At 54.2% G+C, this 23,946-nt stretch overlaps 1 protein-coding gene across 2 annotated transcripts; it reads left to right on the forward strand.

Annotated features, from left to right (window-relative positions):
* The first annotated feature begins 76 nt into the window (after positions 1-76).
* On the forward strand, positions 77-23,697 carry CRYBG2 (crystallin beta-gamma domain containing 2). 2 transcript variants are annotated; one of them, XM_037828070.1, is made up of 20 exons: positions 81-1,654; positions 6,360-8,934; positions 9,374-9,421; positions 9,522-9,634; positions 9,802-9,931; positions 11,754-11,893; positions 13,398-13,524; positions 13,763-13,798; positions 14,125-14,261; positions 14,418-14,544; positions 14,836-14,975; positions 15,064-15,190; positions 15,532-15,564; positions 15,686-15,798; positions 18,171-18,300; positions 19,646-19,785; positions 20,193-20,316; positions 21,834-21,992; positions 23,258-23,417; positions 23,519-23,697. In XM_037828070.1, the coding sequence occupies exons 1-20, from the start codon at positions 711-713 to the stop codon at positions 23,605-23,607; spliced, it is 5,592 nt and encodes a 1,863-aa protein (XP_037683998.1). In that variant the 5' UTR covers positions 81-710; the 3' UTR covers positions 23,608-23,697. The 2 variants fall into 2 exon arrangements, 1 of the variants encoding a protein (XP_037683998.1); XR_005215457.1 differs by lacking the exons at positions 20,193-20,316; positions 21,834-21,992; positions 23,258-23,417; positions 23,519-23,697 and adding an exon at positions 19,010-19,150 and having other exon boundaries at positions 77-1,654; positions 19,646-19,737.
* Positions 23,698-23,946: the final 249 nt, after the last annotated feature.

A 23,946-nucleotide genomic window follows, 5' to 3' on the forward strand; every position in this document is an offset into this window, starting at 1 on the left:
ATGGCAATGGAGATGGGAGAGGTCTTGCATCCAGGAGGTAGCAGAGCTGGGATTCAAACCCTGGCTGCCCCCCTCCCCGCCCCTGCCCCAGGCCACCACATTTAATCACTCTATTCTCCTGTCTCTTGAGGTGTTTGGCCTTGGGGACTGAGAGGCTGCAGGGCTCTATTTCGGATCAGTAGATCGGGGCAGTTGGGCTCCAGGGCTCCCTGCTAGGAGGACTTGGACACACATTTGGCTCCTCTGTTGCCAAGGCCACAACCGTATCCCTGAAAACTGGTGGTTTGAGGTCAGTGTCCATGTGGGTCTGGACTCCCCCCATCCCCACAACCAGGCTGAGCCCCAGGGAGAGAGGGCAGGCAGAGGTCAGGAGTTGCCCACCTTCAGGAGACCCTCTTCCCTGGCTCTGTCAGGTGTCAGTTACCTCTCGATGCCCAGGTACCTCCTCCCAGGTGTGCTGTGGGAATCTCAGGCTGGGCGGGTTACCAGGGAGGTGGTTGCAGGCTCTCTGGAAGCCCGAAGCAGGCCAAGGCCGTGGGCACTTGTGGCAGGCATGCCCACACAGCCCTAATCCCCAGGGCAGCTGGTGCCAAAGGCCTGGAGGCTTGTGGATGCCTGGGAGCACGCACTGCCTTGCTGGGTGACTTTAGTCATGTCACTGTCTTCTTGGGCCCTCATATTCCTGTGTAGAATGAGAGGGGATGAGTTAAATGCTGGGGGTCTTTCCAGAATTCTGCACCTCTGCCCAACTCTGGAAGCCCTGGCAGCCTCTGCTTGGTGTCAGAGCCCTGCTCTGCTTTCCCCGTGCCAAGGAGGGCAGCCACGGGTGTCCAGGGGTGTGTGGAGGGCAGGGAAGAGATGCCATCACCAGTTCCCTGTCCTTCTTGGTGTCTGCCTCTGCTCTCCCCCAGGCCCAAGTCCAGAGCTGCTCCGAATGGGATCTTCAGGCAGGGAGCTGTGGTCCCTGGCTTCCGAAGCAACATCACAGCCCAAGGCGGCCCGCTCAGCCCCTGGGGCGCCTGCAGAGGCCAGCTGTGGGCAGCGCCTGCGACATGGCCAGCTCTGCCTCCATGGAGCCTGAGAGCCTGACGCTGGTAGCGGCCTCAGCAGAGCCTGCTGGGGCCAGGAGCCTCACATGCCCGGTGCCAACTCCTCAAAGTTTGGAACAGGGACCCCCAGGCTGGGCCTGCCCTCATCTCCCATACGCAGCCCCAGAGGTCTCTCTGAGGCCGGGGCCACCTGGCAACCTGGAAGACAGGCCCCTGGGGCCCCGCCCACAATCCTTCCCCAGGGCAGAGGGGGCAAAGGGCGAGCCTGCCACCCCAGCCCTGCCAGAGCCAGTCCAGCCCCTCCCCACGCAGCCTTCTGCTGGAAGGACCCGCTACCGCTACGGCATTGCTGTCACCCTGCAGGGGCGCGGGCAGGCACCTGTGGAGAAAGGTGAGGAGCCCAAACCGGCCCAACCAGCTCCCCACCCCTGCGGCCCTGAGGAATCCAGGGGCTGGCAGGAGCCTCTTCAGGGGCCCCGCCCCATCACGGGGTGTGCGACCGACCCACCCCAGGAGCCCCGGCCAAGAAACCAACCGCATCAGGGGAGCGCGGCCCAGCGGCAGGAGCTCCGGGCAGGCCGGGCATCTGGATCCCCACGGAGGCGGTGAGCAGATGCCGGTTCCCAGGTGGGGCGATGGTGGGAGGGAGACTGGCCTGGCTGTCCCCTTCTGGTCTCTCTGCTTCATCCCTGAGCTTCTCCAACTTGAGGTCCATTCATTCAGTTCCTCGAGCTGGGGCTGACTCTGTCACCCACTCCTGGCTCCAACTCTGCCCTCCTCCCCTGCCCACCCGGGGAGGAGGAAACCCTGTCCTGGAGAGGATGGGGGACACCTTCCTCCTCAGCACCACCCACCATTCCCCGGTTCTGTTCAGGAGGCCACAGACCCAGCCTGGGAACCGGCACCTAGCCAAGGTGCTGCGTGTCCTGGGGCAAGTTGCTTAACCTCTCTGGGCCTTGAAATGGCAAGTGGATTTGGTAGCTAGAGAGGAGGAAGGAGGAGGCAGTTAAAGGAACATGCTTTGAACTCCAGAGAGTTGAGCTGCTCAAATGGCAGGGATGCTTGTTAATAATATCTCGGTCGCAGCAGTAATTACCCCACCCAACTCCGTGCCTTGGTTTTTATTTGTGTTGAAATGACTGTCCTAAATATGTCTGGTGGGCTGAGAGATGGAAGGTGGGTCCCCAAAAATTCACTGAGAAGGGGGTGAACACGAGACGTCCCCAGGATGACCAGGAGGGGGCCTCAGGCAGAGCTTTGAAAAATTCCTGATGGAGATGGTGGTAGCTGTCATTTATGCTTTGTTTTCTAAGTTGTTTCCTAAATGTAATTTTATTTAATCTTAATTAAATATTAATTTTATTTAACTACAGCTCCATGAGGTAGGAACTAACCCTCTCTCCCAATTTCAATAGGGAAACTAAAGCTCAGAGAGGTTAAAGTCACTTGCCCAAAGTCAGACAACAACTGGAAAGTGAAGGGACCGGAATTTGAACTCTAACGCCAATGCCTGTGCTGTAACCATCACTCTACCCTGCCTCAAAGGGGTCTCTTTGGCTCTGGGGTTGAGCGTGGTTATCTGCAGAGTCTAGGATTTTCTGGGGTCCTGTGGAAGTGGATGTGGCAGCCACTGTTACTCGCAGAGGCAGAAACGAGACTGCCCAGGTCTTCTGGGCGGCAGTCAGTGTGTGTCTGCTCCTGAGCAGAGAAAGGGGGAGATGTGGGGCCCAGGTGGACTCTGAGACCTGCTTGGGGTGCTCCAGCTGGGGGAGGGGAGAAGAGCTGCAGGGACAGGGAAGTGGGTGGAGGAGGCAGGCCTTGGTGAGGGGGAAGAGAAGAAGTGGGAGGTTCAGCTGGGGGGGACACGGGTCTCTACCTGCTACTCCCTGGCTTTTTGGGGCCCATGTGGATAATAACAGACTCAGGCAAGAGGCCGGGGCTCACTTAGAGAGGGAAGCCAACCTCCAGGGACACCATCTTTCTGTGTCCACTTTCTGGGGGAGGGTTCTCTGGACCAGGAGTAGACAAATGTGGCAGGCTGTGGGACATAGCTGGGGCTGCAAGTGTGGGAGGGTGTAAGATGCGTGTGCCCCCAAGAGTATATGTGTCAGGTGGAGGTGGTTTCTAGACGAGGAAGACGTGTGGCTGTGACTTGACAGTGCATGTGTATCGTGAATGTGTGCATGTGTGTGTGTCATTGTGTCTGTGTGTTTCTGTGCGTGCATATGGGATTTATATGCTTCTCGTGTCTCTGAATGTCCATGTGGTTTTAACTCTTGTGACCCTGTGTATGTGTGTTTCTCTGTGTGTCTGTGTGTGTGTGTTTCTCTGTGTGTCTGTGTGTGTTTCTCTGTGTGTCTATGTGTGTGTTTGTGTGTGTCTATTTACGTGTCTCTTGCTATGTATGTCTGTGCAAGTATCCCTGTGTGTTGTTGGGCCTGTGTGACTCTGTGGGTCTGTGCCCACAGATTACTGTGTGTCAGCATGCACCTCTGTGACTCAGTGTGTGTTTGCCAGCGTGTGGGCCTGTGGACTGGTTTGGCCTAGTTTGGGGGTGACTCAGAGGTAAGCGGGGAGAATCCAGGACTTGTTGGGTTAGACAAGGCTCTTTCCCACACTCCCCCTGCCCCTCGCCCCAGCCTCTCCCTTCCCAGCCTTGTCTGGAGGTCACCAATCCACTTCCAGTCTGGGGTCCTGAAGAAGAAAGGGCCCTGGGAATAGGCATGTCTGCTGGCCCAGAAGGGCATCCTGGGTCATTAGGGTATGACTTCGGAGCAAGGACAAAAGGGGGGAGCTAAAGGCAGGTAGATGCCAGCACAGTTTGAAGAACATTCTAGAAGTCATGACTGTCCAGGGATGGGACTGATGAACTGTCAAGTGGTGACCTCCCTGTCCCTAGAGGTATGCTAGTAAAAAACCAGTGACCACATGATTGTGGAATGTGTGACTCTCAGGGGTGTTGTTCAGGGGTTGGGCTGCATTGAGAAAGACATTGAATTCTGATTGTTGGGAGGTCATTGACAATGTCAGATCTGATTACCAGTGGCCTTTGAAGCTGCTTTCCTCCTGCTTTGCCAAAGCCTACTGGACCTTCCAAACATGGTTCCCGCTTTTATGTCTAATTCTTTGGCCCCTGGACTCCGAGGAGATCACCTTCATAGGCAAGTCAGCATTGGATGAGCCTAACCAGTGCCGAACACATCAGCTGACACAATCAATAATGAATGAATGAACAAACGAATGAGTTAGAAACCAGGCTCTGCCACTTACTATCTGCGCCATCAGGGACAAGTAATCTCAGTGGATGGTAGTTGTTATTATTTTTCATAACCGGGAAGGACATTCAATGAAGAGGACAGGGAGTCATGGGCGGCGGCGCTGAGTGAGGTGGTAACGCTCCACGTCGGGGGCAGTCCCAGTGAGGATGGGGATCGAGTTGGGGCACCCCGCCCACCCCCAGACACAAAGCCGGGTGAGGGCTGCTCAGAGCCGGCCCCTATCTTGGGTCAGGTGAGTCTCTGCCATAGCAGCTAGTGGTCCGGGAGTCAGGTGAGGCTTGGTGGCTTCCCTGGGCCTCAGCCCTTTTCATCTCTGTCCCTCATAAAACCTGAGTCACTGCTGGGGCTACAGGGCAAGGTTGAAGTTCTGCATTCCACCAGCTTCTCAGGAGTTTGGACGGTGGAGATGGGGGAGTGTGTCACCTTATCTTGGGAGTTGGGTCCATTTCTGGCCCAGGGTGGGGTCTCTGGGAGCTGCCTTGCAGAGAGGAGGAGCAGGTCTGCAGTCTGACCTCTCTGGGGTCTGTAAGGCCTGAGAAAAAGATTCCCCTGGTTAGAGCAGCCTGGGAGGGGCTCCTGGAGTCAGGGAATGGGAGTGGGATGACCCCTCCAGGACTGCTGTGGCCCCCTTTAAAAGCAAAGCACCAAATCAAAGAATCTCAGTTTACCAAATAAATACACTGTTAGGAAGTTTGGGATAGTGGTTAAGCACATGAATTTTAGGTTCCGGGTTCAACTCCTGCCTTTGCTACTGTGTGACTGGGCAAGCTACTTAGTAACTGTTTTTCTCATCTGCGAAATGGGACTGCTTTTTAGTAATTTAACAAACAGCTACTGCTGCTGCTGTTGTTATTAAAACAGACAGGTGCTGTGGGGCTTAAAAGTCGAGGTCTTCTTAGGCAGTTGTTTTTCTTATCAGCATTTAATAAAGGATGTGATGGAGACCCAAAGAGATCAAGGGAGGGTCAGGAAAGAAATAAGGCCCAGAGTGTGCTCTGCTGACGAGGACGCGGGAATGGTTACATGGGCTCAGAGTGTCGGCCTAGGAGGTGGGAAGGAAAATGCTGAGACATGGATTCAGAAAGCGTGAATAAAAGCCCCTGCTCAGCTACTCAGCAGCTGCACCCCACTGGGACAGTCACTCCTCGTCTCTGACCCTCAGTTTCTTCATCTGTACAATGGGGGAAATAATCACAAGAGGAGAGAACTGAGAAGTGCATTGCCAACCCCAAAGTGCCATCCGTGGTCTGAGGGTCTTTGTTTAGACCCACAGATGCACACAAACGTGCACGTACACGTGGACAGTCATCACAAGTATGTGCTAGTGCACGTGGGGGCACACCTGCAGTTCTCCAAGGTGATAGTGGGAGACAGTGAGTCAGTGCTTTCCATTTTATAAAGCGAGTTTCCATTCTTTTACAGAATCCTGGCAATAACCTGATAAAGCACATCCTCTTATCACTCCAGTTTTGTGAACAGAGACCCTGAAGCTGGAACGGGAGGGGCGGCCGGCCCAAGGGTGTCCAGCCAGTGAGGGCCATGGCCGTGGGAACCCAGCTTTGCTTGAGGCCAAAGCCTGTCTTTCCTCAACTTCCCTTTTAAGGGTCAGGCACAGGATCAGAACAGGGCCTGCCCAGTTTTCAGCTTTCTGGTGTCCAGTTTTCTGCTCCGTAGGACCAGACCCAGGGCTCCTTGGGCAAACATCCTGCCCCATCAGTAGACCGGCTGGTCAGATCCATATCCTTTCCTGCTCTCTCCCTTGTCTTTCCTTCCAAGCTCAGGCCTCAGCTCCACCTTTTGAAGGACCCTGGCCTAGGGATGACCTAAAAATGGGGAGAGGGGCAGATGAAGGGTCCTAAAGATTCAAGTCAGAGCTGGAAGCATTGGACCCATTTTACAGATGAGGAAACAGAGGCTCAATAAGTCAAACGATTGCCTGAGGTCAACTAACCTATCCTGGCAGTTATCCTGCTCTGTGGGCAGCACCTGCACCACCCTCTGACCCCATTTCCCTTCTTCCTGGCATCCGCAGGGAGCTGGACCACAGGGAGACAAGGACGCCTCGGGACAGGTTGCCGGGGCCCAGCATGGAGGAGGCAGGTGGGCCCCCGGCGCGGGCGGAGGCCCGAGTGGTGAGTGCCACACTGACGTGGCGGCAGCGCCCTCCTGCCCGGGAAGAGGTCAGACACAAATTTCACAAGGTGTCTCTGGTATCGGGGGCCCGGACGGAAGCCTGCTGGGGGGAGGCGTTCGAGTACAGCCACCATGGAGAGGAAGTCAATGGCTTTGCTACACGGGAAGAAGAGACTGTGGATTACCCGGGCCCCCGAGAAGGGGCCGGTTCCAATAGTTTTCAGAGCCACGGGCCTATCTTTTCCAAGAAATACACACCACCCCCCAAGGGGAAGAGGCCGGTGGGGAAGCTGAAGGAGGCTGGGGACCAGGGAGATGGCGGCCCCCAGGTTGCCAGGACTGAGCTGCCAGGCCCTGGAGCCGCGGCCAGGACTGAGTTCTTGGTGCCCATGGGTGGGCCCCGTGAGCCGAGCCCCCACCCGGGGGTGGGCCTAGCCAGTGAGAGTCTCCAGGGCCACGAGGAACGGCGGGTGACACACACCATGCGGACCATCACGGTGGTGGGAGGGCGTGTGGACCGCCGGGTGAAGAGCTGTGTGAGTGTGAGGCCGGTGCTGGCCAGCGAGGCCCTGCCCAGGGGCCGCAACACTGCCCGCTCGGTCCGGGCAGTGGTGGTGAGCCCGCGGGCTGACGGCTCACCCAGCCGCAGCCAGGCCCTAGAGCTGCTAAGTAGCCTCGTGCCTCCTGAGCACAGCCCACCTGCCAGTGGGATTCCCGGGCCCCCAGCCATCGTGGCAAGGAGCCCAGGCCTGGGTGGCCCAGGAGGGACAGGCCTGGGGCAGCTACCTGAGACTGGGGTGGCAGAGCCAAAGGACAGATCTGCCCTGGCCCCTGCAGGCATCCAAGGGGGTGCTCACCCACCTCAGATCCAGGACGTCCCTACAGTGCCCCCGGATCAAGACCAGGGCAGAGCCCCGGATGTCAGGGCCCCTGCGGCCCCCAGGGTGCAGGGAGCCTCCAGCCCCAGTCGGCTCCTTCTCCAGACTTCTCAGGGCCATGCACCAGTCCCCTCCTCCCCCAGACTCCAGACCCACACTCCATCCCTGGGCCTCGTCCACCCCCCAGAGCAGCCTGTGGTGTCCACTCACCCCAGGGCCCGGCTCACTCTCAAGCCCAAGCGACCCCCTGCCCTGCCCCCTGTAAAAACAGAAGGAATCACAGATCCGCCGGCTGCCGCCATCTTGCCCATGCTGGGTGAGGCTGTCATGGGCTCAGAACAACCTCCTACTCCACTTTCTACAAAAAGAAAGGTTGATCCCAGCTCAGCAAGTCTTTCTTCTCCATCTTCTCCAAGGAATAAGGTTGCCCAGGACTCTGAAACTGTCCCTATCTTCTCCCCTACCCAGAAAGAAAGAGTACAGGGCCCTGATGTTCCTTCTGCCTCATCCCCCAAACCAGTGAAGGTTGTCCAGGGCCCAGAAGGCAGCCCCAGTTCACCCCCCACCCCAAAAGAGTTGGTTCTGGGTAATGAAGGCTGCCTTGCCCCTTTCCTCACCAAGGAAGAGGTTGTCCAAGAGCCAACTGCCCCTGCTGCCCCATCTCCCAAACAGGATAAGGTTATCCAGGGCTCTGAAGGCACCTCCACCTTGTCTCCCACCCAAAAAGAGGTTGTCCAGGGCTCTGGTGCTTCTGCTGCCCCATTTTCTACCCAGAAGGCAGTTGTTCAGGGTCCTGCCTCCCTCCCTGCCCCATTCTCCTCAGTAGACAAAATGTCCCCCAGCCCAGGACACCCCCCTGCCCCAGTGCCACTGGGAACAGACACCAACCTGGAGACCCAGCTTGTCCCCAACTCCACCAATGGCAAGATGCTTCTAGAGATGTCAAGGGAGGAGGATGAAGTGGCCCTGAGTGCTGACCTGGAGATTTTCCTGGATACCCTGCGGAGCATGGAGCCCCCTGAGATCCTCCGCACTCACCGGTTGCCACGGGCCCCCCGCTCCTCCTACCTGGCCATGTACGCCACGCTGCCCGCCATTGAGGAGGACCAGCCTGGACCGTGGGTGCTGGGACCCAGCCCCCAGGGGGTGCCAGTGCTGGAAGAGGAGAAGGAAGATGACGATGAACCAGAGAACCCCTACCTGAGCGACGATGAGAAGCTCCAGCGCAGGCAGGACAAAGCTGGGCCCGGCCCCTCCTGGGACTACCACCCTGCCAGGCCCCCCCAGGACTTCTCCTCCCCTCTGGAGATGATGAAGAAGCACATGGCAGGTGCCAAGAGCCCCTACCCGGAGCTGGAGTTGGAGAGGCAGGCAGGCGGCAGGCCCACGTCTCGTCTCGAAGGCAGCTTTCTCTTTGGCAGTCTGGTCCCTTCTACCAAGGAGACCTCCACCCCAGAACCACTGGGCACAAAACTATCTGCTCTGCTGCCCCACAGGGCACCGGAGCTCAGGAAGGTGCCGGGACAGTTGCCTCTGCTCTGCAGCGATCGGCCACTGCCGGAGAAGTCTGTCCGAGCGCGACCCCCAGAGGGGTGGGTGAGTGGCCTTGGGTGGGCAAGGGTGGGCAAGGGAGGGGGTCTGGCCTCTGCTGCATCAGGACTCTGGGTGGTATGACGAGCACAGTACTGGGAAGCAGAGTCTCTGGAGGATGAGGCTTTGGTTTGAGGTCTAGTTCAATGTGACCTTGTGCTAGTCACTTCTTTCTGGACCTCAGTTTCCCCATCTGTACAGCGGGAGGTTTGCACTGTAGATTCCAAGGGGCTTGGTGCCTCCTAAGTTGGAGAATGGGAGTGATGGGCACCCAGGCCCTGGGACAGGGTCCAGATGGGACCTCTGGAGGTTGGGAATAAATGTGGCATCCTTCTTGGTTATGGAGGAGAATAAGGAGGGTGTGAGATCTTTGGAATGGCAGGTTGGGGTGAGGCAGTAAAGAGGCAGCCCCCATAAAACTTCTCATCATCCCCCTCCTTTCCAGAGCCCAGCACTGAAATTCCAGAGCAAGCTGAACACCAGGCCTGGGAAGGTAGGGTGGAGGTGGGAGCAAGTGGGTGGGGGCAGCAGCAGGCAGGGCCTGGGGACGGGGTTTGAAGATGGGGCCTGAGGACCCCCTGTGCCTTCTCCAGATGATCCTCTTCTCGGAGCCTGGCTGCCAGGGTGGCAGCAGGGAGGTCTGGGGTGACGTTGCTGATGCCTCGGGCTGGGCCCTCGTGGCCTCTATCAGGGTGGTGAGAGGCTGGTGAGTCGGGAGTGCCCAGCAGGGGTCCTGGCTGTGAATCTGGGGGTGGGGGAGCCGTGAGAAGTGCCCAGGCCAAGCTGGCAGAAACCCACATCAGCTGCTGAGACCCTGCCTTGTGCGTACATCCCCCACCCCGCCCAGTGACCCTGCGGTCTCTGTGACCACAGCTGGGTGCTGTACGAAGAGCCAGATTTCCAGGGCCAGAAGCTGGTCATGCCGGAAGGAGACATGGAACTCCAGGCCCCGGGATCCGCATGGGGCGCCAAAGGCATCGGCTCCCTGAGGAGGGTGGTCCGGGTGAGTGGACTGGGGATGGGGATGGGGGCCAGGTGGTGCCCTGTCTGTCCGGAATCCTGGTCTGAGAGGGAAACATGAGCCAGAGGGAGGAGACACTCCAGTCTGAGGAGGGAGACAGCCTCAATTGCCCAGAGTTGGAATCCCTGGGAGAGGCCATATGTGGTAGAGGGCAGAAAGGGGTTAATTGAGGACTGCCCTCAGAGCCATCTGGGGAAGAAAAGGATTCTGGCAAGTGTGCCTAGACCAGCTTGGAGAGGCAGGGGCCAGGCTGATGCCGAGACCCAGCTGAGCAAAGCAGCCTGGGGAAGTGCTGAGCTGGTGTGGGAGAAGGACTAGGTTAGAGCAGCAGAGGCGGGGGTGGCGTGCGCTGTGGGGTCACCCACCACCCAGGGCCCCGGCTGTGTGTGTGTGTGTGTGTGTGTGTGCGCCAGGCCCTGGACCAGGTGATGGGGGGCAGGGTCTCCTCTCTGCTTACAGGACTGATGGCCAAGCTGGGCATGAGGGTTGGGTTTGAGGCAGGAAAGCCATATAACCAGACTGGGGATTTAGAAACATCTAATCAACCCCTGGGCTGCCAGGGGTATGAGAGACAGGAGTGGGGAGTCCAGAGGCCTGGGAAGGGCTGTGACTGCCAGCCAAGGGGACCTCTGAACTTCAAGGGAGGGGCGTGTGGTTCAAAAAGGCATCACCAACATCACAATTTCATATTTGCAAAGTGAAAATAAAACAGATCTCACTGTTTTTGCAATACAAATGTACTAAATACCGAAATTAAGCTTGACAAAACCATCATGGCCACTAGTGAGATCCAGAAAACAGAGCCAAGGCTAAAAGCAGGGGCCTAGGAGACTTTTTTTTTTTTTTTAAATGAAAGCCCAGAGCTGTGGCAATCCTCCTGGTGAGAGATGACAAGAGATGATGAGATTTAATGAGGGCACTGGCCCAGCCCTGCAAAGGAGGGGACAGGAGTCTTCAAAGCTTCTCCAGAAACACGCAGGTGTTTGTGGACAATTTATGGTCAGCTTCTCATAGTGAACTCATCTTCATGTGGGAGGTAATAAGGGACAAGAGGGAAAAAAGTGAGGGCTTTGAAGTCAGATAGACCTGGATTCATTTGACTCCTTCGACATTATTGGGCACCAACTGTGTGCCAGGCATGTCGGAAGTGCCGGATGGCAATAGTGAGAAAACCCACGCTCTCTGCCTGGGCTCTGCTGCTTGCACACTGTGTGACCTTGGGCAGGCTGTTTAATGTCACTGAGCCTCGTCCTCCTCATCTGCAGGAGGAGTAATAAAACCCACCAGGGACAAATGATACGGGGCAGGACATACCCTTAGCACAGTGCTCACACTCAGCAGATGCTTCAGAATGTGATGAATGATTGAGTGAATGAAAAATGGTCTAGTGAGGAAGGATCACCCAGGATGCAGAGAGGACCTGAGGTGGAGGCAGAAGCCAGCCTGGACAGAGGCAGGGATTGTGCATAAAGGAAGGTTTCAAGTTAGACCACAGGAAGCTGCTGTCCATCTTGCCCAGCCCTCCACCAGCCTGAAAGCCGGGCTCCCCAGAGGTGGGAGGACGGGCACGGAGCCTCGCAAGTTCCTGCTGGGTTTTACAAAGGCTTGGGCCTCAGGCTTGTCTGGCAGGCCTGGCAGAGAACACCCCAGCTACTGTCCAGGTTTCTGGGGAGATGGCCACAAAGGTATCCCAGAAGGCTCCTGGAGCCCCTGCTGGACAGACTTGAGGAGAGGCAGGTGGGGGCAGGGTGGTCTCCAAGGGGGAGTGTTTCACACTTCATTTGCTACCCCCTCCCTTCCTCAGGACTATAGCACCCCGGAGATCAGCCTCTTCTCTGAAGAGAACCTCACGGGGGAGCAGGTGAAGCTAACGGAGGCCTTGGAGGACCCCCAGAGCCTGGGCAGGCCCCTGCAGGTGGCATCAGTCACTGTCTCCGCAGGACTGTGAGTCTGCGCTGTGCTGGATTCCCTTCATTTAAAATGCACTGTGCTGGGTGCTGGGGACACAGAGGTGACAGGACACAGCTCCCGCTTTAGAGGAGTGGGGGAAGACAAGTGGACAGACAGTGGCCATTCAGAAAGTCAGGTTCCATGAGGGGGTTAAGTATGGAGCTGTGGGAGCCTGGGAGCGGAGGTCAGAGAAGTCTCTCTGGAGGAGGAAGCATCTCAGCTGGGATGAGCAGGTCTTGGCCCAGAGAAGAATCCATGTTCACAAGGGCAGGGATTTTGTCTGTTTTGGTCACTACTTTATGCCTGATGCCTAAAGCAGAGTCTGAGTAGAAGCCCCCTAAATACTTGCTAATTAAATGAATGGGGGAAACGTGTCCGGCAGAGGGAGCAGCACATGCAAATGTCCAGAGGGGAGAGCTCTAGGCCTTGAAAGTTCAGTATGGGCAGGAGGAAGGCAGGCACCAGATCCCAAAGGGCCTTTTTGTGTGGCAGGGACATTACTGCTGATACCGATCAAAAGCGGTGGGTTCTCTGCCTGATGCTCTCAAATGACCAACTCCTGAGACACCAGGGTTTTAAAGATAGAAGGAGTTTATTGCTAAGCATGAAGCAGATCAGATGGCCTATTGGCGTAAAAGTCTGTCTCCTCTAACTGCAGTAACTCTGATAGTTCTTTAGTATCAAACGATGGGCAGATTTTAGGATAGTGAGTACAATGGCTCAAGATGATGAGGTTAGAGATGTTCTAATTATTGAGCACGCACAGATTGATTAGACGCTTAATCTCAGAATATATGTAAGAAAATGGCAGCCTTAATATGATGATGGGTATGATTTTTAGTATAATTAGGCATAGGTCTCTTATAGGTTAAAGTTTAAGCTACTGTGGACCAATTTTGGTTAAAGCCGGCTCTGTCTAGCAAGATAGTTTTGGAATTGGGGTGGAGTAGTTCTGGGCTGACTTAAGGCCTCTATTAGTAAACATCAGGGGCTGTCTTCAGTGATCATAAGACTCTAAAGTTGAAAAACAGGATAAGGGGGTATGAGTGGGGGTCAGTCACAAGGTTTTACAATCACAAGATAAAGGCTATATAGTAAAACAATCATTATCAGAGATCAACGCAGCTTGATTACAGATCAGAAATTTCCAGTATTTCCCTTTGGCTATTTTAATATACTAAAAAGTAAAAAGAAATATCTATATAATGATTCAGTAATCACAGTCATTTGTTAAATCAACAGGGAACTACTGGGGGGTTTTAAACAGGTATGTGTGTTAGAAAGAACTCTCCAGCTGCTGTGTGAAATTACAGTGGGTGAGGCCACAGCAGGAGAGCTGTTGATGTGGCTATTGCAAGAGATTATGGGGCTTGAAATGTCCTCCAGATTCCCCTTGATGGGGTCCTTCCCCCTAAATCTCTCCTTCAAATCCCCCTCCCATCCACCACTCTGTGTTCCTGGGGGCCTGAGGTGCAGCAGCCTCTCTGCCTTCTCCCAGGTGGCTGCTGTACCCCAAACCCTTCTTTGAGGACACCCCTTGCATCTTGGAGCCTGGAGAGTACCCAACATTGGAGGCCTGGGGGACTTCAGATCCCAGCGTGGGCTCTCTGAAGCCTGTGAGATTGGTAAGGTGCAGGGCACACCCATGGGCAGGAAAGTCTGAAAGAGGCAGGGCCTGGGAGCTCCCCCGGGGAATGGGAATGGGAATGGGTGGAGATGGGAGATTAGCCCAGGGGGTGGGGAAGAGGGAAGACATGGGGTCAGCCATTTTCAGGGGTCTCAGGATGAAGAAAATCCTGTGTCCCCAGCCCCACCTGTTTTCCCCCACCTATGAGCTGTATCTCAGCTCTGTCTGCCCTGCAGGGCTGCCCAAGCGTGGAGAAGCCAGGGGAGCCCAAGGTAAGAGTCTGGGTTTCAAGGTCAAGGCAGTCTTTGGGGGAGGGTGTCTGGACTGGATGGGGGTATGGGGGGGGCCCTGGGGGCCAGAATCTGAGTCTTGGAGGATGGAACCTGATGGCTCATTGGGAAATGGCTTCTGGTGCATGGGACTAGGCCAGAGGTGAGAGGTCAGGGTGGACAGTGTTAGGTAAGGGCATGGGGCTCAGGGAGGGGATGGGGATCAGTGAGGGGGCTCTGGGCTAATGCGGAGAGGAGGTGTTTCTGGGCTGGCTGGGTGCTTGGACTCAGACCACTCCCCAACAACTGACATTCCCCTCACCTCCCAGGCTGTGGTGTATGAGGCCCCAGGCTTCCAGGGCCAGAGCTGGGAAGTAAGCAGAGACATCTACGACCTGCGGCAGCCAGAGGACAGCCAGAGCCCCCACTTGGCCTCTGTGGGGTCCCTGCGGGTCCTGGGGGGCTGGTAAGGACGCAAGACCCTTTCTTCCACCTCATCCCCTACCCACTCATGGCCTCAACCCTTGGAGATGGGAGCAAGCTGGGCCACCTGGGGGTGGGGACAGCTGTCTCACCAACCCCTGGACTTCCTGTGACTGAATCTCTGTCCATTCTCCCCCAGTTGGGTGGCCTATGAGAAGGAGGGCTTCCGGGGCCACCAGTACCTGCTGGAGGAGGGGGAATATGATGACTGGTCCCACTGGGGAGGCTATGACCAGGCACTGACCTCTCTGCGGGTCATCCGAACGGTAAGTGAGGGCAACTGGGCCATCTCTCTACCTCTGGCCCAGAGGCTCCCCTTGTACAGTTTGTTGAGGGAAGAACTTGTACTCCTCCCTGCTCTTCAGAGTACCTGGAAGTGCTTCTTGAGGTCTAGCCTGTCTCCCTTCTGCTGCTCTTCCCCAGGCTGCACTAATCACCTCAACCCAAATTCCCCGGGTGGGCTGAGTCTTTGGGGTCCGGGCATTCCCAGTAGTTTCCGTCCGTGAGCGGGAGGGGCGTTGGCATGGGCCGGAGGCCTTACTGTCCCTGGGGTCCAGGACTTCGGGGACCCGGCCGTGGTGCTGTTTGAGGCCATGGACTTCCAGGGGCCGAGCGTGGAGGTGAGCGAGGCGTTGCCCGACGTGGAGCTGGCAGGACACGGCCCCAGCACTCAAGCCATCCACGTGCTTAGCGGCGTGTGAGTGTGCCGGGCTCCGGGGGGCCAGGGCGGTTCCAGGGGAGGTGCCTGCTCCGCTCCCGCCGACCCGCTAACGCCCCTCTTGCAGGTGGGTGGCCTACGAAGCGGTGGGCTTCTCCGGGGAGCAGTACGTCCTGGAGAAGGGCGTTTACCGCAACTGCGAAGACTGGGGCGCGGGCAACAGCGCCCTCGCCTCGCTGCAGCCGGTCCTGCAGGTGCGTGCGGGGGGCGGGGCATCTGTGGGGGGGCTCTTGGGGGCGGGGCTTGGATTCAGGCAGCGCCGGTCGCGGAGGGGAGGAGTCTGGAAAGACTCCGGGCTCTTGGGGGCGGGGCCTATGTGGGGGCGGGGCTTGGGTTCAGGCAGCTCCCATCGCGGAGGGGAGGGATCTGGAAGGACTCCGGGCTCTTGAGGGGGCGGGGCCTCTGGGGGGCGCCCGGCTGGGGAGGTTCTGGGCTGGCGGGGGCGCCGCAAAAGGACCGGGAATTTCGAAAACCGAGGCGCTGAGGCCCAGGGCTGGCACCCTCCTTAAATCTCGAAACTGGTCTCTCCCATCAGGTCGGGGAGCACAATCTGCACTTTGTCTCAAAGGTAAGGAGAGGACTCCGCTGGGAGCGGGTGGGGGCACACGTGCCCTTTCTCCTCATTTCACACCCCTCCCCTCTTCACCGTTCTCTCGGTCCCCAACCATCGCCCTTCTCTCTGTGCCCAGATTCAGCTTTTCTCTGGCCCCGACTTCCTGGGCGACCACTTCTCCTTCGAGGATGACCAGGCCTCTCTGCCCGCCTCCTTCCAGCCCCATTCGTGCCGGGTCCACGGCGGCAGGTGAGGACACGGCGGGAGGGAGGCTCGGCGGTGCGGGTGGTGCACCTGCCTGGAAGCGCTTAACTTGGCTTGGGAACAGGGGCTGCCGGAGGGGGGATTTTTCTTTCCGGTAAGCAGATGATTTCCTTTCCTCAGTTTCCTTGCGATCGACTGTTCTTTGAGATTGACTGAATCATTCAATCTTAAATTAAAAAAAAAAGTTTTAATGGAAAATGTAAAATGTATACATAGATAGTATAGTATAATGAACTGTCTTGTTCCATCTAGCTCACCACTTGTTTTATTTACTTGTTTGTTTTTTGGTGGCGTATTTTAAACCCTAGACCTATCATAAAATTTCCATGGTAAATACTTTAATATGTATCTCTAACAGGAAAGGATCCCCCCCCCCACACACACACATAGTCATGGTCATGCTCATATCTAATAAAATTAATAATTTATTGTATCATCTAATACCTGTCAATGTTCAAATTTCTCCCATTGTCTCAAAAATGCCTTTGTAAAGTTGGTTTGCTTGCCTCAGGATTCAAACAAGGTGCACACATTGTATTCAGTCGATTTGGTTTCTAATCTGTAACAGTCCCTCCTTCTTACTGTTTTAGGCCATTTATTTGTTTGAAGAAACCCAGTAATTTGCCCTGTAAGTTTCCCATCTTCTATATTTAGCTGATTGCTTCCTGGGGTGTCATTTAACTTGTTGCTCTGTCCCCCGAATTTCCTGTAAAATGGTAGTCAGATCTAGAGCTTGATTAGACTCGTTTTTTTTTTTTTTTGTCAAGAAGGCTATATTGCCTCACATCAGAGGCACATAACATCTGGTTGTTGGCCATTTTAATGGAATTAAGACCACTTCCTATATTATAAGATTCCCCATTTACCTTTCACCTAAGGATTTTAGCATCCGTTGGTGATAATTGCCTAGACCCGTTATTTCTTTAGTCCCAAAATGATGACTTTCTAATTTTTGTTACTCCTTCTACACATCTGGGCTAGAATACTTCTATGAAGAACTTTCCTTTTTGATTATTGGGTTACCTGAAATACAGTTTATACCCAAGAGGCAGGATCTATGTTTGATCTTTTCTCTTTATCAATTTTCAGAATAATTTTTGAATTGGTGTCTTAGCAAACTCCAAAGCTGACCAGTGAAGTTTATTTATTTCTTTAGTATTGTTACAAACTCACGGATTTTTATGTATTTGATATACTTAATCTTATTCCTCTTACCATTCTACATCTATCTATCTGTCTATCATTTTCTGAACATTTGGGAGCAGGTTGCACACATCATGCTCCTTAACTACATAGTATTTCCATGTACATTTACTACGAAGAAGGATATTTACTTAGGTAATCACCTTAAGTGCAGTTATCAAGTTCAAGAAATTTAACATTGACAAAAAGCTTACATTCTATATTCCCATTTTTTCTGATGTCCCAACAGCATCCTTTTGAGCCTTTTCTCCTCTATTCTTAGATTCCCCTCCAGGATCACGTATCTCATTTAATTGTCATCATGTCTCTCTTTTTTTCTTTAAAAAAAAAAAAAAGATATACACACACACACACACACACACACATATGTATATATATAGCATAACTCTTCCTATTCCAACCCCTGCCAAGCTTATCATTCATTGGGGTTAATCACATTCACAATATGCGGTACCCTCATCACCATCCAGTACTGTCACTTTCCCTTGACCCCAAACAGAAATCCTTCATGTATTTTGCATTAACTCCCCATTGTCCATGCCCACCACCCTTGGTAAACTGTGCTCTACTTTCTGTCTATTTGAGCCCACGTATTCTCTGATGTTTTCTTTGTGGTTACCATGGGACTTAAACTTAACATCCTTAATCTATAACAATCTTGTTTGCTTTGCACCTTGCTTTTTTCACTTAACAATTTGTACCTCTTTAAGAGCTCTTCCTAATTTTTTTTTACTGCTGTATCACACTGCATTTTCTTTTCTTGGTTTATTCAACCATTCCCCTATTGATGGACATTTGAACTGCTTCCCCTCTCTGCTACTGCAAACTTTGCTGCAATGAATAGCCTTGCACATGTCATATCATGCTTTTGAAGGATGTCCTTGGGATAGATTCCTAGAAATGGGATTGCTGAGTAATTGCACATGTAGTTTTGCTTGATATTGCCAAATTCTCCTCCACGGGGGTAGTTTGCTTTCATTCAGTCCTTTCTAAAGTCTGACCTCAGTCCATCCTGCTGCAGTGCCTATTTTTCTTTGACCTCTGGATTGATCAGGTCTGCATCCACCCTTCTGTACCTCAGGGGAGCCTAGACAGGCTGAGGATGGGGGAGGCTTGGATGCCCAATCATGTCCCCCCATTGTTCTTATCCTCAGCTGGATCCTGTTTGATGAGAAGGACTTCAAGGGTGACCAGCACATTCTCTCCGAGGGCGAATTCCCCACTCTCACGGCCATGGGCTGCCTAGCCTCCACGGTTCTGGGCTCTCTCCAGAAGGTTCCCCTGGTGAGTGCCTCTGTCCAGGTCCAGGCAACCCTGGAGGCAGAGGGAGCCCCTGGGAGCTCCTGGCACAGAGCCTCTTCTCTCTGAGGCAATGTGTAGCTGGGCATTGACCCGATCTTCTTCAGAACTCCCTGGTCCCCTTGTCCCCATGGCTTCAAAGCCAATTCAATCCTCTTGATATTATTGAGCACCTGCTGAGCTAAGTCCTGGGGACAGAGCCCCACCTTCAAGAAACCCATTGTCACACGGTCATAAAGATGACAGTGCAGAGTGGTGTGTCCAGATACAGAGGTGGTCCAGGGAAGGCATCAGCACTTGGGGTGGGGTAGGAGCCAGCGGGCACTGCAGGGAGGTTCTGGGCCAGGAGGAGGGGCATGATCACTGGAAAGATGGCTGTGCTGTGGAGCAGAGAGCAGGGGCTGGCAGGGTGCAGGGGGCAAGGCAGCAAAGTTGCCGCTGCAGTAACTCAGGTTAAATGTCCTGAATTGGGAAGAGAAGGAGAGAAGCAACAGGGGCCACATTCAGGAGACAGTCTGTAGGACTTGGCGACTGACTGGGTGGGCCAGTGACAGCAGCCCCTCATCAGGACAGCTGCCATTTACTGAGCACCCTGTGTGCCAGGCAGGGTTATAGGGGTTTTCCCCATATTAAGGCGTTTAATCCACATCACAACCCTGTGAGGTAGGTTGCTACTATTCTCTCCCTTTTACAGATGTAGAAATGGAGGCACAGAGAGGTTGTGCAACTTGCTCAAGGTCACACAGCTGGTAACAGGCAGAGCCAGGCTCTAATGGAGGCAGCCTGGCTCTGAAGACAGATAGACCTGGTTTTAAACACTGCTTTGGGGCCTTGTGTAAGTGGTTTACCTTTTCCAGCTTCGGATTCCCCTCTTTTCACTGGGGATAATAATAGCACTTACCTTAAAGCGTTGTTGAGAAGTCATAATGAGATGAGAGTAAAGTGCTTAGCACAGAATCTAACACACAGTAAGCCTTGAATAAATCAGAACTGCTATTATCACCAGAATCATTATTATTACTATTTTATCAGGAAAATGAAAAGGAGAACATCTGTAATGAGCCCCAGGTTTCTGTTTGGGATTGTTAGAAGTGCCCTTCACTGGGGAGAAGGTGGGCTTGAGGGGGGCACCAGGGGCCCAGTCTGGGATATGCTGCATCTAAGAAGTCTGGGGGACACCGCTTGGCAGAATCTGGGTGTCAGTGGACCTGTGGTGTGGGGCTAGGAGGGAAAATGGCCTGAAGTACAGATCTGGGATTTGGGGTGCCTGGGGCTGTGGGGCTGTCTCTGGGTTCTCATGGCCTCACTCCTCCACTCCCTGGCCCCCCAGCACTTTTCAGAGCCCTCCATTTTCCTGTATGGCCTGGAATGCTTCGAGGGGAAGGAGATTGAACTGAACCGGGAGGTGCGGAGCCTGCAAGCCGAGGGCTTCAGCAACCACGTGCTGTCCGTGCAGATCAAGGGGGGCGTGTGAGTGTGGTGGGGAGACACGGGGGCGTGGGGCAGCTGATGTGGATGAGTGAGCGGCAGGATGCAGATTCCATGGGGGCTCTGGCCTCTTCCCCCTGCCTGCTTCTGCTTCACTTCCGTCCAAGCCAGGAAGGAGGGAGGAGTCCAGACTGAGAAGAGATGCTGGCTCCCAGGGGCTGGACCCCAGCCCCCCAGAGCACAGCTGCTTCACTAGCCCCCTTCTTGGCCCTGCAAACTGCAAATCTGGTTCCCAGCTTCCCTCCCCAGCCTCAGGACCCTAACTGCAGTCAGAGTGGGCCCCACATAGGGAAAAAGGAGATGGGGGAGACTCTGACGTCCGTGCTTCCTCCTCCACCCGTCTGTCTGTCTGTGTTCCTCTCTGTGTCTCCTGCACTTGCTGGGCACAGCTGGGTGCTGTGTGAGCACAGTGACTTCCGGGGCCGCCACTGGCTGCTGGGCAGCTGTGAGATCACCAACTGGCTGACGTACAGCGGGACCCAGAGGGTGGGTTCTCTCTACCCCATCAAGCAGGTGGGTAGCACATCTGGGGTTGAGTGTGTCTGTGCGGGCCTGTCTGGGCGTGTGTCTGTCTGTGCGTGATACACATATGTTTCCCAAACCTGTAGCATTTTTGTACTATAAGCACATTTTTTTTTTGCCATATAATCATTCCTCTTGGACCATTATCCACTTAATGTTCTTTAAATTGACTCACTTTTTTTTTACTTTGTCCTTGCTGTATGGAATAATATCCATGAAATCATGAGTTTGATGTGTATCTATAATTTTTCCTTACTATACATTATAATCTATACATAACCATTAATTTTTTTAAAAATAAGTTTATCCACATAGGATTGAAACTTTTTTGTAAAATAAATTTTACAACCCCCCCCCCCCAGTAGTAAGCACACCTCATTTTGGGAAGCGCCGTGTCTGCAAGGGTTTCTGTAGGTCTGTGCGTGTGTCTGGATGCATGTCGCTGTGCCCATGTACATTGGCATACACGTGCCTTCACACGCGGCATGCCCGTGGGTCTCTGAGTCTGGGTGTGTGTGCATGTGCCAGGCTGAGGGGATTTCTGTGCCCATGACGTCATTGTGTCCATGTGTCTGTGGGCTCTGCAGGCTCACGCATGGATCTGTGTGTGCATGCATCTGTGCGAGTGGGTTTTGACTGTGCGTGCCTGTATTTGTAACACTGGAAAGGGTTTGTGTTGCTGTCTGAGGATGTTTGTATAGCCCCTATATTCTCAGACTCTTAGAAGAAATCTTGGTGATTATCTCTAACCCTCACATTGTACAGATGGAGAAATAAAGGCCCAGAGAAGTGGACAAGGATTTGCTCTGCAACCTTGGGCAAGACCTGTCCCTCCGTGGACCTCAGTTTCCTCATCTTTAAAATGGGGATGATCTGTATCATGGGGTTGTTGTGAGGATCGAAGATAAATAGTGTCTGTAAAACTTTTGGATGGCTTAGGAGGGTGATCATGTGGCCAACCTTAGCTACCTTCACCGCCATCCAAGCCCCCAGCTGGTTTGTGGCAGAGCCAGGTGTGATGTCCAGTCCAGGGTGTACCACTTCTGGCTAGCATGGGTGTGTGTACGTACTTCTCTTTGTAAGTATGTGTGCATCTGTGTTCCTACACTTTTCTATCCTCTTAGCAAACATAAGTGCTGGCTTGGAGTAGCCTGAGCAGGCCCATGTATGGGTTAGGTTGTGTGAGTCAAGAGGCTGCATGTATTCATGTGGATCTGCTGTGAATATCTGTGCAACTAGTGTACCAGAGGTGTATCTGTCAGTGTGTCTGTCTGCATACGTCTGTAGGTGTCTCTGTGGATGTGGAACTGTATATGTGCGTGCATGCTCATTATGTATATGTGTGCAAAAGGAGGAGTGACTTAGAAGCAGGACTGAGGGACATTTAGGGGCAGGAAGGAGGAGGTGGGAGCTTGATACTAGGAGGCCTAGAGTTGGGGGACTGTGGGGGCCCAGCTGGGGGCATCGCTGCCCAGGGACCCCTGACCCTCACTTCCTCTCCACACCAGCGCCGGGCTTATTTCCGCCTCTGGAATGCAGCACTGGGGGGATTCCTGGCAGTGCCAGACCATGTGGAGGACATGAAGGCAGGCCATGTGGTGGTCTCCGAGCCCCGAGCTGGAGGCAGCTGCATCTGGTACTACGAGGATGGGCTGCTCAAGAACCAGGTATTGGGGAAGGGGCTGGGACAGGGACATCAGGGCCCCGGGCACTCCTAGGCCCATGTTCGGGAGTCCCAGACCAGTCAGGAACAGGACCCACCTGTGGGCCTGAGAGACCGAGAGACATGCACAGATTCCAGGCCCCCAGGGAGGTGGAGAATGCACCCCTGGGCAAACCATGCTTTTCTCTGGGCCTCAGTCTCCCATCTGCAAAACAAGAGCATTGAACCAGATGCTTCTAAGGGACCGTCTAGCTCTGATTTTCCATGACAGGACTTGACTCCTACTAATAATGACACATTCACTCCACAAACATTTCCTGAGCACCTACGATGTACCAGGCCCTTTTCTAGGGGCTGGAATATAGCAGTGAGAAGACAGAAACTAAATCCTGCCCTCCTGAAACTTACATCCTAGTAGGGAAAAACAGATGAGAAACAACTCAAATAAGTGCAAACTCTTAGTACCTTAGATGATGAGAAATGCTATGGAGAAAAAATAAATCAAGAAAGAATAGGGATTGTCAGGGAGCCGACAATTATAAACAGAGTGGCCGGAGAAGCCCCTCCTGAGAAGGTGATGTTTGAGGGTGGTAGCTGTGCAGATATCTGAGGGAAGAGTGTTCCAGGCAGAGGGAACAGCAAGTGCAAGGGCCCTGCAGTGCAAATATACCTGGCATTTTCTAGTTCTAGTAAGGCCCCCTGAGTGGCCGGAGTGAAGTGAGTGAGGTGGAAAGTATCAGGAGTTGAGGTCAAAAGGTTATGAGGGGTGTAGGTCATTGTAAGCCATTGAGAGGATTTCATCTTTTACTTGGAATGAGAGGGAACACCTGCTGTGTGCCAGACGCTGTATTATGGATTCTTGAAAGCTTCGTATAATCCTTACAAAGCACTATGGGGTAGGTTTTCTCCTACTCCCAATTTTATAGGTGGGGGAACCAAGGCACAGAGATCTTAAGCAACTTGCTGAAAGTCACACAGCTGGGCTTGGAGGCTTGTCTGATGCTTTGGAAGTCAGTCATGGAAGGCTTCCTGGAGGAGTGACTCTTTTTTCCAGCCCTTTTATGGTTTCCCTTGTTGAATCCTTCCCAAAACCAGGAACCAGTGATTTTCCTCCCCAAGGAAACCTCAGTGCAGAAGGATTAAGAGACTTGCCCAAGGTCACACGGTCCATTAGAGCCAGTATTCAAACCCGGGTGTGTTGAGGGCATCTTGGGGTGGGCAGAACCCCCATGGGGAGGAACACTGTTTGACGGTCTCCTGGGGCCTCAGGTGGCCCCGACCATGAGCCTGCAGGTGATTGGGCCCCCCAGCACTGGCTCCAAGGTGGTGCTCTGGGCTGAGAGCCGCCTGCCCCGCCAGAAGTGGAGCATCAATGAATCAGGCCACGTCTGCAGCCAGATGTTCGAAAACTGGATCCTGGATGTGAAGGGTAAGGGGGGATGTGTGTGTGAGAGGGCGCCAGAGGGGATTGAGGGCGGTGGAGTTCCCAGCTCAGTCTGACCATCCCCCGTCTCTTACCCCCCCCCCCAGGTGGCCGGGGCTACGACCGGGACCACGTGGTGCTGTGGGAGCTGGCCACGGACAGGGCCTCCCAGATCTGGACCGTTCAGGTGCTTTGAACTCCACCCATCCGCCCTCCCCAGCTCTGGAGACTTTTGCTGGGATGAAATGTTTTTACAGGTTGTTTTTGTTGTAACATAGGCTTTCTAATACAAGTTTTCTAATATGCTCCTAGGTATCCTCGATTCTGTCCGTCGTGATATTTTGGGGGTGGGTGGGCCATGTGGGGAGTGGCTTGTCCACCTGCCGTCTCCCCCCTACATGCAGCCTGGCTTCTCCAGGCCCGAGTCTCGGGTGCTAGGCCTCCCTCCGCCAGCAGAGGGAGCCCTGGGACCAGACAACACAGGCAATATAGTCCTAGTCATCCCAAATGACGCGTCCTGAGAGCCTGCTCTGTC

This window comes from Choloepus didactylus, chromosome 2, assembly GCF_015220235.1.
Source record: "Choloepus didactylus isolate mChoDid1 chromosome 2, mChoDid1.pri, whole genome shotgun sequence".
Taxonomy (NCBI): Eukaryota; Metazoa; Chordata; class Mammalia; order Pilosa; family Megalonychidae; genus Choloepus; species Choloepus didactylus.

Bases quoted from the DNA above. Each gene is read 5' to 3' on its own strand.
- CRYBG2 (XM_037828070.1), top strand. From the start codon at position 711: ATGCTGGGGGTCTTTCCAGAATTCTGCACCTCTGCCCAACTCTGGAAG. The intron at 9,635-9,801 runs GTGAGTCGGGAG...CTGTGACCACAG, and splicing joins ATCAGGGTGGTGAGAGGCTG to CTGGGTGCTGTACGAAGAGC. The intron at 14,976-15,063 runs GTGAGTGTGCCG...CCCCTCTTGCAG, and splicing joins ATCCACGTGCTTAGCGGCGT to GTGGGTGGCCTACGAAGCGG.